The sequence below is a fragment of the Lithobates pipiens genome, unplaced genomic scaffold, assembly GCF_037356315.1.
Source record: "Lithobates pipiens isolate NorthernLeopardFrog02 unplaced genomic scaffold, aLitPip1_a1.2 Scaffold_18, whole genome shotgun sequence".
Taxonomy (NCBI): Eukaryota; Metazoa; Chordata; class Amphibia; order Anura; family Ranidae; genus Lithobates; species Lithobates pipiens.
The window spans coordinates 631,868,197-631,880,567 of NW_027507758.1; the positions used below are offsets into that span (position 1 = coordinate 631,868,197).

General features: G+C 44.8%; 1 protein-coding gene across 3 annotated transcripts in view; it reads left to right on the forward strand.

Annotated features, from left to right (window-relative positions):
* Positions 1 to 12,136, forward strand: part of LOC143989659 (uncharacterized) — a 29,383-nt gene extending 17,247 nt beyond the window's left edge. For all 3 annotated transcript variants that reach the window (XM_077489919.1, XM_077489917.1, XM_077489918.1), the window contains one exon: positions 8,334 to 12,136. In XM_077489919.1, coding sequence (XP_077346045.1) covers positions 8,334 to 9,262 — 929 coding nt within the window. In that variant the 3' untranslated portion in view covers positions 9,263 to 12,136. The remainder of the gene's footprint in view (positions 1 to 8,333) is intronic.
* The last annotated feature ends 235 nt before the right edge of the window (positions 12,137 to 12,371 follow it).

Here is a 12,371-nt window from a genome sequence, read left to right on the forward strand (position 1 = left end):
TAGACCGTCAGGTGTCCGACTACATCGGGTTAACGGCCGATGTGGACGCTCTGAGGAGTGATGAACCCCTGGACTACTGGGTGGGCAGGCTTGACCTCTGGCCAGAGCTTGCCCAATTTGCAATCGAACTGTTAGCTTGCCCCTCGTCCAGTGTCCTGTCCGAAAGGACGTTCAGCGCAGCAGGAGAGATCGTGACCGATAAGCGTACTCGCCTAGCTCACGACAGTGTTAACTACCTCACATTTCTAAAAAATGAATGAGGCATGGATCTCGGAGGAATTCAACACATGTGACCAGTAGACCATGTATATGTCTATAAACAATTTTTTTAATCGAGCACACAGACCTTCTTTCTTCATTTGGTTCACTTCCTTGTCCAAAAAAAGCACACCGTACTATATGCCCGTACCCTCCTGTTTGAAGAGGTTGAGCGGTGTCATATTTCTACTGGGGCTGCTTATTATGAGGGGCTCCCACCATCCCTGTGCTGTGCTGACTTCCTCCTGGGGCTGTACCTCTGCTGTGCATATTATGAGGGGCTCCCACCATCCCTGTGCTATGCTCATTATGAGGGGCTCCCACCATCCCTGTGCTGTGCTGACTTCCTCCTGGGGCTGCTTATTATGAGGGGCTCCCACCATCCCTGTGCTATGCTGACATCCTCCTGGGGCTGCTTATTATGAGGGTCTCCCACCATCCCTGTGCTGTGCTGACTTCCTCCTGGGGCTGTACCTCTGCTGTGCATATTATAAGGGGCTCCCACCATCCCTGTGCTATGCTCATTATGAGGGGCTCCCACCATCCCTGTGCTGTGCTGACTTCCTCCTGGGGCTGTACCTCTGCTGTGCATATTATGAGGGGCTCCCACCATCCCTGTGCTATGCTCATTATGAGGGGCTCCCACCATCCCTGTGCTGTGCTGACTTCTTCCTGGGGCTGCTTATTATGAGGGGCTCCCACCATCCCTGTGCTGTGCTGACTTCCTCCTGGGGTTGCTTATTATGAGGGGCTCCCACCATCCCTGTGCTATGCTGACATCCTCCTGGGGCTGCTTATTATGAGGGGCTCCCACCATCCCTGTGCTGTGCTGACTTCCTCCTGGGGCTGTACCTCTACTGTACATATTATAAGGGGCTCCCACCATCCCTGTGCTATGCTCATTATGAGGGGCTCCCACCATCCCTGTACTGTGCTGACTTCCTCCTGGGGCTGTACCTCTGCTGTGCATAATATGAGGGGCTCCCACCATCCCTGTGCTATGCTCATTATGAGGGGCTCCCACCATCCCTGTGCTATGCTGACTTCCTCCTGGGGCTGCTTACGGTGCAGGTGTCAGTGCTGTATATCACGGTGCTGGTGTCAGTGCTGTATATCACGGTGCTGGTGTGAGTGCTTTATGTCACGCTGCTGATGTCAGTGCTCTCTATCACGGTGCTGGTGTCAGTGCTGTATATCACTGTGCTGGTGTCAGTGCTTTATGCCACGCTGCTGATGTCAGTGCTCTCTATCACGGTGCTGGTGTCAGATCACTCTATCATGGTGCAGGTGTCATTGCTGTCTGTCACGCTGCTGATGTCAGTGCTCTCTATCACGGTGCTGGTGTCAGATCACTCTATCACGGTGCAGGTGTCATTGCTGTATGTCACGCTGCTGGTGATCATCTCCTGCACCCTCTTCTTTGCCTACCCTGACCTTCCCTCTCCTCCATTGCCTTCATGCGCTCCACAGTCCTGAATTGTCACAACAATTTCACATATAAAAAAAGAATGCTTGTAGCTGTCGATCCCAGATTCAACTCATACATGTGTTATGTCATTGGCCATGTGGTGGGACTATGTTTGCACAGCTAGTAAATATTTTGTGGCTGCAAATTTGACCTGTAGGTTTGCAAAGTTCGCCTCCCATTGAAGTCAATGAGGCCCGCCGTGAACGTTACGGTTCGCGAACTATCGGCCGCGTTCGCGGCCCGCGTTCGCGAAACGTCCCGTCGGACGTTCGTCCATCACTATTTCTAAGGGGCGCTCTATACTATACTTTGTGGATTCCTATAGGGACACTCCCTATGAAGGCAGGAGGAGCTAGGCATGGGGGGGGGGGGTCCAGAAGAGGATAATCACGGCTGCTCTGTGCAAAACCATTACACAGAGCAGGTAAGTATGACAAGTTTGTTTAGAAAAGAAATCCAACATTTACAATGACTTTTAGGGCTCTGTGCAGGGAAGATTAGCATCTGACCCCAGAGAAGGTGGAGGCCGATAGACTGGAGGTAATAGAAGGCATGATGATTACATAATGTAAAAGTTTACTAGTATTGTGCATTATATATAAAATGATTATATCCATGAAAAAAAAGTCTCAGCTTTCAGTTCTACTTTAATATAAAAGTCCCCCTTCCCCTCTCTAACCTCCATATATCTTCATGTGTGAATCCAAGGTAAAATCCCTATATATTCTACTTCTGGGTATATATATATATATATATATATATATATATATATATATATATGATGATATGATATGATATGATATGATATATATATATATATCAGAATATTTTTATATATATATATTTTTTTTTTCTCTTTTCTTTTTCCCTCTTGGGTCTGGACATTCCTAGATGTCTGTGGCGGGCCTCCCCCGGCTCCCCCCTAGGGTTTCCTGGGGAGCCGGGGGAGGTTTATTTGCTATTTGCTTCTTCATTCTAGTTCTAAGCTCACATGTCTTTACAATTCACATGTTTAATTTTGCAGGCAAAAGCAGGCCTCGGTGCTGGTGCCATCTAAGTCTTTGGACAATGGTTCCCCCCCCCCCGAGGGGAATAACGACTGACTTAATAGTTACTGAGCAAGCCTTAGCCCGTTGGTACTGCCTTAGTCTGACATTACTACAATTACTACATACTACATAACTGCAATTTAGTGCTCAAACCTAATGTTTGTTTCATTGCAAGTTTTAAGATATATCGAGTGGGCCAGGTTGAACACTGCGTCCTCCTTGTATCGGTACTTGCGTGGGATCATGGTCCCTCTCAACCTCCGACCTCCTGGTGGGCCTCCCGGCCTACGCCTAATTGCACAGCTGTTATTTTCAATACTTCTCTTCCGATCTTTCCTCGGCTTCTCTGTTCTTACTCTTTCTGGCTCTCCTTATATTTCCTTTCATGCTTACCCTCTTTACTCTGCTCTAATCCCCTTTCTCCCTATCCCTGAGTCCATAGGGGATGCACGCGGAGCCTCTGACAAGCAGTTCCCCGCTCACTCGTCGAGACCCTGCACTGGCTGTCACTGAATGTGCAAGGTATGAATTCACCATCCAAGAGAGTCAAAGTGTTTAAATACCTTAGAAAGCAGCGCATTGATATCGCGTGTCTCCAAGAAACTCACTTTTCCTCCGCTTCACACCCTAATTACTTTGATTCCCAATATCCACAAGTGTTTCAGGCTAACGGTCCGACTAAATAGAGGGGAGTCTTGATTGTCTTCCGCAGGACGGTCCCCTTTCAGTGCGACAAACAGATAGCAGATCCTGCAGGCAGATACCTCCTGCTTTTGGGCAGCATTCAAGACACGGACGTTACTATCTTGACCTACTATGCTCCCAATTCCAACCCAGGCCCCTTTCTGTCACATATCTGTTCTCTCTTAGCGTCGCACCAGAAGGGGACCCTGTTGCTGGCTGGGGACGCCAATGTGGCCCTTAATCCGGTATTAGACAAATATCCCTCCGAAAAAAAGGCCATTTCCTCCGCAGCCAAAATGTTTTCTTGTTCCTTACGCACCTATGACTTAGTAGACCTTTGGCGCGAGTTACACCCGACAACCAGAGATTACACACATTATTCCCATCCACATCATTTGCATTCCCGAATAGATCATGTTATAATGCATAGAAAACACCTCCCCCTAGTGGAATCTGTTTCCATCTTGGCAGCCCCCTGGACAGACCATGATCCCATCTTAGTGGTTTGTCGGTCCCTAATGCGTAATCCTTAGCCCTCCCCTTGGGTCATGAATGATTCATTGTTATCTATACGAGACATCCATGACACCTTACTAGAGGCGTCATCTGAGTATTTCCATCTTAATTCAACTTCAGTCTCTTCTCCAGTGACATTATGGGAGGCATATAAAGCAGTACTAAGGGGTCGCATCATTCAAATAGCGTCTAAACGCAAGAAAGAGAGGCAGGAAATGCAGAGAAAGTTGGAGTCCCGTTTGGACTCCATTTCTGCGCTTTTTAAGCATACCCCTTCTCCTGCTGATCGTAAGCTCCTAGACCAGGCCCACATGGAACTAGACTTAAGTCTCACTGAACAAGCAGAACGCATCTTGCGCTGGTCTCGCCAACGCTGGTATATTAAGGCGAATAAACCCACCGTGATTCTGGCTAGGAGGTTGCAAACATTTAATCCTAAATTGACCCCCATAACCTTGCGCACCCGACACAATAAACTCACAAGTAACCCGGTTTACATACTAGACGAATTTCGGCACAGACTCTCCTCCCTATACTCAGCCCAAGATTCTAAGACAGACCAGGATAGGGCGGAATTTCTCCAGCGAATAGCCCTGCCCACTTTAACTGAGGCCCAGATGAATCTTATGGACCGTGATATCCAAGAGTCTGAGGTCAGACAAAGTATTAAGGACCTCAAGGTTGGAAAGCGACCAGGTCCGGATGGCTTCACGGCACTATACTATAGAAAATTAGTGGATGTAGTAGCAGCCCCCTTGATGGCCATGTACAACTCCGTTAAGAATGGGCAGAACCTCTCATCAGATTTACTGACAGCGAATATAGTAATGCTGCCGAAGCCTGACCGTGACCATACTTCCTGGGCGAACTTCCGTCCTATATCTTTAATCAATATTGACATGAAAATTCTTACGAAAATATTGGCCAACCATTGAATTCGTTTCTCCCTCGACTCATTAAAAAAGACCAAGTAGGTTTCGTTCCGATGAGGCAGGCTGGGGATGCCATCCATAGAATCATTCAATTACAGCATATTGGCCATAGTCGATCCCTTGAAACCATGCTTTTGTCGTTGGATGTGAACAAGGCTTTCGATACTTTATCCTGGCCATATCTTATGACCATTCTCCGCCGCTATGGTTTCGGAGCCTCATTTCTGCGCTGGTTGGCAGCTCTGTACGATGCCCCTCAAGCTAAAGTTAAATATTATGGGTTTGAATCCCATGTGTTCCCTATACGAAGGGGTACTCGCCCCTTTTATTTGTCCTGGCCATGGAGCCGCTGGCAGAGTCGATCCGTTCACATCCGGACATCAAAGGCGTTGAAGTGGCAGGCTTCCCACACAAGATTTCGCTTTTTGCGGATGATATTCTACTAACTATGACATCACCCAGAATCTCACTCCCCAGTCTGTTTTCTCTTTTGGAGACATTCGCGTCCCTGTCTGGTTTACGAGTCAACCCCGCAAAGTCCAAAGCCATGTCGGTAAACCTTTCCCCATCTGAATTATCTTCCATAAAAGAAAATTTCCCCTTTCAATGGCTTCCCTCGCTACCTTATCTGGGGATCCGTATCTCCCCTAGATACAATGGTTTGTACCAGGCTAATTCCCCCCCCCCCTCTTCCGTAAGCTAGACGCGATGTTAACCTCCTGGTCTCATTACCCGATTTCCTGGTTTGGTAGAATCACCGCAATTCGTATGACTTATCTCCCAAAGTTATTGTATTTTTTTAGGGTAGTGCCCATTCCAGTTGCCTCTTATATACTGCAAATCCATCAGCGTAAAATCTTGAAATTTATTTGGGCCTCTTCCCGTCCCCGAATTAATAAGCAGACAATGTATGCTAGGCGGTCTGAAGGGGGTTTCCCCAACCTCCAAGCGTACTACACGGCGGCCAACCTCGCTCAAATTACCCGTTTTCATGACAATTACCAAATGCCGCTTTGGGCCACTATTGATCTGGTTGATTCGCACCCTATTCCCATCTCCTCCGTACCATGGCTCCCTCCCTCGAAGCAGCCGAAAGGAATGGGGCCGTGTATGGCCCACTTGCTTCGCCTCTGGGACATGACCAAATATTCAGCTGGCCTCATATCCCTTCACCTGCCTTTACTACGCCTCGCCCACTGCCAATTATTCCCCCCTAGCAGAGACAATCCCGGTCAATTTGCTTGGTGGGCAAATAGTGGATTCACAGATGTCCATTCTTTGCTCACTCCCACGAGAGTAGTTACATTTGCTATGCTACATTCCTCTCACGATATTCCCCTGCGGGAACATTATAGTTACCTACAAATAAAGCATTTTATCCAACAGCTCCTCCGGGCTCGGCCAACCCCGTACTCTCTGACCCCCTTTGAAAAAATATGTAGGGCTACTCCTCATTCCCCGGGGACAATATCCTTATTATATTCCTCTATTATTTCTATCAACAAACCCCCCCGTAAGCAAATACCATCTCCAATGAGAAAAAGATCTAGGGACGCAATTGGACCCGGCAGATTGGCGGATTATGACAACAACCCTTATGAAAAGTTCTAGGAATGTTCTTATCCTAGAAAATGCATACAAGGTCTTTTATAGGTGGTACTATATGCCTGAGAGGTTAGCACGATTCATTCCCTCATATTCTCCTAACTGTTTTAGGGGCTGCCCAGTATCAGGGTCCATGGCCCACATTTGGTGGACTTGTCCAAGAGCCTGCAGATTTTGGGTACGGGTATATGCCCTGTTAAGAAATATGTTCCACACTAACCTGAAAAGAGACCCTTATGAAGCTCCATTATGCAAACCCATTCAGGAACTTCTTCGCCCAGAATGTCAACTAGCCCAACACCTTTTCAATGCAACAAAATTGATCATTGCTAAGTCTTGGAAAACACCTGTACTCAGTTTCGAGGCAGTTAAAAACCGCATGAATGACATCATGATTAACTAAAAACTTTCATCCATGGCTTCTGATACACATGAAAAATTTCTCAGAATCTGGAGGCCCTGGATATCCTGCACCCAACCTTCCAGATTCAGCAGCCAACTTTTGTCTAAGTGCTCTGTGTGCACCCCTGCTCCCTTTAGTGGAATGGACTCTTCCCCCTCCCCCCTTCTGTTCTCTTCTCTCTCTCTCTCTCTCTACTCTCTCTGCTCTCTTTCTGCCCTTAAGTATCACTCACTTCTTTCTTCTATGTCTTAGTCTCTCTTCTGTACTCCTTTGAATGATTTTGGTCATGATGGAGCCAAGTTAAATCTGATGGTTATGGCAGTTGGAAATAACCGAGCCCGACAGGCTATATTGCAATTCTCATTAATCTTATTTTTTCTATATGTACTTTTTGAGTTTCTTTTCACAAGCTTTGCCTACATTGGTTATTTTTTTGTGGTGGAGGTACGACAGGGCGAACCTTTTATGTTGTACTCCTTGTTTACACCACCCACATTAAGGATATCTTCAAGAAACGATGTGCTAGACATATGGTACATATGGTATTACGGTATTTTGCTGATGATTATGCCTCTTCAGAATCATTTAGGCTTTCAATTTCTTCATCATTAACGTTATTGTATACAGTACTATATAGCCAACATTTTGATGTCGGGGGTTTTTTTTTTCCCTTTTTTCATTTTGTTGTCTGATGTTTACTGTAACCTGTAATTATTTGTATACTCTTGTTATACTTCATTTGCAATAAAAACCTTTGTAAAAATATTTTTTTTGAAAGAAAAATTAGTTTGTGTACGGCCAGCATAAGTGACATCAGGTGCAGGGAACTTGTACCCACCTACCTGTCTATGACAAGGGAGTCTGTCATTCATCATATTATATTACACTCCTGTCTGATCATTTGCAAAACAGCGTTTTACCTCTTTTTTACATTTTAATCTCCGATTCTGATATGTAGCAGATTCACCCTCTAATAATACATCTATCTGTCTGTTATTCTCATATAGCTGGATATTTATATTTACCGCAGCATATAGAGATTCAAGAATATTAACTAAATTATACACTAACCTTTTTTGGAGGTTTTTATCCAATTTGTCGATTAATCAAAACCATAATTGGCCAACTAATCAATTATGAAAATAATCATTTGTTGCTACCCTACAGAGGACTCATTTACTAGTTACCTTTAGGGGGGAACTCCTATAAAAGACAGTTCTCGTTGTGTCCTCACTCTCTGACTAAGGTCCATGAATAAAGAAATGATCTGGTAGGAGATCAGAGGACCCATTTACTAGTTACCTTGAGGGGGGAATTGTAAGATCCTCAGAGACAAAGCTGTCTAATGTGGGCGGAGTCCTGGTTTAGGGGAACCAATCAGCTCATGTCTAGTAATAATCTTTGTATTTCTATTTTAGTAGATGGACGGGAAATGAGGAAAACCTCAGAGGATCGTCTCACTTTGTCTCCAGACTGTAAAGTAGAAGATGAGGACATCACACAGTATAGTCCAGGAGAAAACCCGACTACCTCAAATGTCTATCCGGCACCACACAGTGTAGATGGACCATCGTATTCCTCTTATCCTGAGGAACCTCAGACTGCGAGTGACGGTGCCGTCCTTCCAATAGATAAGAGGTTTTCCTGTCCTGAGTGCAGGAAATGTTTTTCAGTCAAGTCCGGTCTTTACACACATCAGAGATCTCACACGGGGGAGAAGCCATATTCCTGTCCTGAGTGCAGGAAATGTTTTTCACAGAAGTCCCATCTTTACAAACATCAGAGATGTCACACAGGAGAGAAGCCATATTCCTGTCCTGAGTGTGGGAAATGTTTTTCAGTGAAGTCCAATCTTTACACACATCAGAGATCTCACACGGGAGAGAAGCAGTATTCCTGTCCTAAGTGCGGGAAATGTTTTTCACAGAAGTCCAATCTTTACAGACATCAGAGATCTCACACGGGGGAGAAGCCGTATTCCTGTCCTGAGTGCAGGAAATGTTTTTCACAGAAGTCCCATCTTTACAAACATCAGAGATCTCACACCGGAGAGAAGCCATATTCCTGTCCTGAGTGCGGGAAATGTTTTTCAGTGAAGTCCAATCTTTACACACATCAGAGATCTCACACGGGAGAGAAGCAGTATTCTTGTCCTGAGTGCGGGAAATGTTTTTCAGTGAAGTCTAATCTTTACAGACATCAGAGATCTCACACGGGGGAGAAGCCACTTTCCTGTCCTGAGTGTGGAAAATGTTTTTCTCAGAAATCTCATCTTTACAAACATCAGAGATCTCACACAGGGAGAAGCCGTATTCCTGTCCTGAGTGAGGGAATTGTTCCTCACTGAAGTTCTGTCTTCCTGTACATCAGGGATTCCACACAACCCTCAAATTGTATTAGTGCCTTGAGTGTGGGAAATGTCTTCTATATGAATGTTGCTGGACATCACAGCTCTCATGTAGGGGAAGAAGCACACCCTGATATACACCTCAGATATACTCCATGGCTGATCTTCATGTTAGAAACCGTTCCAGGGGTGTGGACATCAAAGATGACTAAATCGGGGTCACAATCTCCTTGTCCCTTATGTCAATCTCCTTGTCCATTATGATAATCTCCTTGTCCCTCATCTACCAGAGAGTTCTGCAGTGTTGTGGGAGTTCATTGAAAACTACAAGCTAACATCAGCAAAAGACATAAATGGCAACACCGTGCTTTTTTCATAAAGTGACTTCTCCTTGCACTGCTGTCACACAGAGGGGTCAGATCACTGCGCCGCTGCAGGAACATGTTAAATGTTCCCGAAGGTGAACATTTCCTTTTACCCTTTCATTGACAGAGATGAGTTTTGCATTTATTGTGCCCGCATGTTTAACCACTTCAATACCGGACACTTTCACCTCCCTTTCTGCCCAGGCCAATTTTCATCTTTCAGCGCTCTCACACTTTGAATGACAATGGTCATGTAACACTGTACCCATATGACATTTTGTATATTTTTTTCATACAAATAGAGCTTTATTTTTGTGGTATTTGATCACCACTGGGGTTTTATTTTGTGTACTACAAATTAAAAAAAATGGGCACTGATGAGGCACTAATATACAGCACTGATGAGGAGGTACTGAAAAGCATCCCTGATGGGTACTAATTGGCATCACAGGCGGGCACTGCTGGGCATCACTGGCGATCATCACTGATAGGCCTGTACTGATAATCAATGCTGAATATCAGTGCAGATCCCCCTCTGTCAGGAGAGACGCTGATCGGCTCTCCTCTACTCGTGCCTTGTCAGCATGAATAAAGGAAAGCCAATAACCGGAACTTCCTGGTTACAATGTGATTAGCTTTGATTGGACAGCTGATCACATGGTAAACAGCCTACGTCATAGGCTCCTTACTGAGTTTAGAGATGCAGTGTGTCAGAGCGACACACCACACCAACGATTGCCACATGCCCGAGCGGCTTATTCTTCTGAACATCATATGACCTCCAGTCAGGATAATGGAACCCCCGCCTGGCCGTCATTCTGCTATAGTCTGGGTGGGAAGGAGTTAAAAAATAATTTTAGGCCTGAAGATTATATAAAACCCCCAAAATATCATATATTTTCTGAAAGCAGACAACCTAGAGAATAAAATAGTGGTAGTTCTATGTTTTTTTGTCACACAGTATTACCGTCTAGGAAACACAACATTTTGGTAAAAAACACACTAAACTCCATTGTAGGGGGCACAAAAACACAATAAACTATCCAACTGTTTGGTAAAATATAAATGCTGAGGTTGCACCGAGTAAATAGATACCCAACATATCAAAGCTTAAATTTGTGTGCACCTGTGAAATGGTGACAACCTTCAGTGCCCTATATTTTCTATAGGTGACGCTTTAAAAGCCCCCTATAGGTCATCGGTTTAGTGTTATGGAGGAGGTCTGGTGTAGAATTATTGCTCTCATTCCGGTGTGTGCGGCGATATGTAATGTGTATCGCAATCAACGTTTTCAGTTGTAGGCGCCCCAAATGTGTGAGTTTATGTTTGTACATGCGTATATGTGGGGGCGTGGCCTCAGATTTATTTTTATGGGGGGTATGTGCCTGGGTTTAAATTTAATTTTGTACAATTATAAAATATATATATTTTTTTTCATCACATAGAGCAGCCTTTTTCAACTGGGGTGCCTTGAGGTTTCTTCAGGGGCACCTTGGTAAAATTCCGAACAATTGCCCCAAAATTGTATACAAGCCGGAGGGTGGGTGAAGCATTTTAGTTACACAAAGCCTCAGGTTTTCATTGTACACCATTACAGCCTTCTAGCTGCTGACCCCCTAATGACCAATGACATCATGAGTTGATAAGGAGGATGTCAGTTGCTTGAATATCATGCTTGTGTGACCCTCCCCCACCTCTCTCCATCAGCTTTGGGATCTCATTAGCTGAGTGATGGAGAAAAAACTGAGGGAGAAGAGAAACATTAGAATACTAGTCAGCACCAGTTTGTAAAAGTGTATTTGCTTTCAAAGAATAAATCACTTATAATGTTGGGTGGTGCTAGGTGTGTTGATATTGCATTGTAGAACTATTAGAATAGTTTTTACATTTTAAATTAGGGAGTCTTAAGCCTGTCCATAATTTTGGAGGGCGCACTGCACACTCACACTGCATTATATTCTTTCCCGGCCTTGATAGCTGAGGAAACTGTCAATGGGGACCCGGAAATAATGTCATACATTTAACTTCCGGGTCAGGAACAAGAAGGGGAGGAGAGAGGATGTGTGTCCCTCCTAGAGTTGCCACCTCATCCCTTTAAACCGGAACACATATGAATTACACGGGTTCTGAGGCTAATTAAATGCAGATAAGACACCAAGTGAGTTTAATTACCACCTGTAAGGATTAAGGGGTGTCTAAACAAAATGGTTGACAATATGTCTTACTAAATACTTGTCTTTCTCTATCCTTCTCAGTAAAATAAGGACTCGTCATCTTTAGTCACGTACGCATAAGAGGCCGCATCAGCCCTAAAAAGCAGTCTACGCCCAGAAGATTGTCTTATCAGCTGATAACACCCGGAGAATTGCTTTTTCTTTGCAAAATGTTGTTTTTTTACACTGCTGATGTTTGCTCTTTTCTGTCTATAAAAGAGAAGTAATAAAGAGCTCAGAGTCAGTCAGTCAGAGAGAGTCAGAGTTACGACGGACTTCTGAGCAGAAATACTGAATACCTCCGTGTCTCTTTGCTTAGATAAGAACTCTAACTAACAATTGGGAAACGGTAACATAACCTGACAAATAGGTGACTTGTTGAGGTCACACCTAACATTTCTGGCGCCGCGAACAAGGGACCTGCAGAAAGAAACTACAAGAGGCGAACGAACATAAGGACGGAACGAAATGGTCGGGCACATCAAGAACCACAGACAAATCCTGCGCAGGTAAGAAAAGCTTTATTTTCTT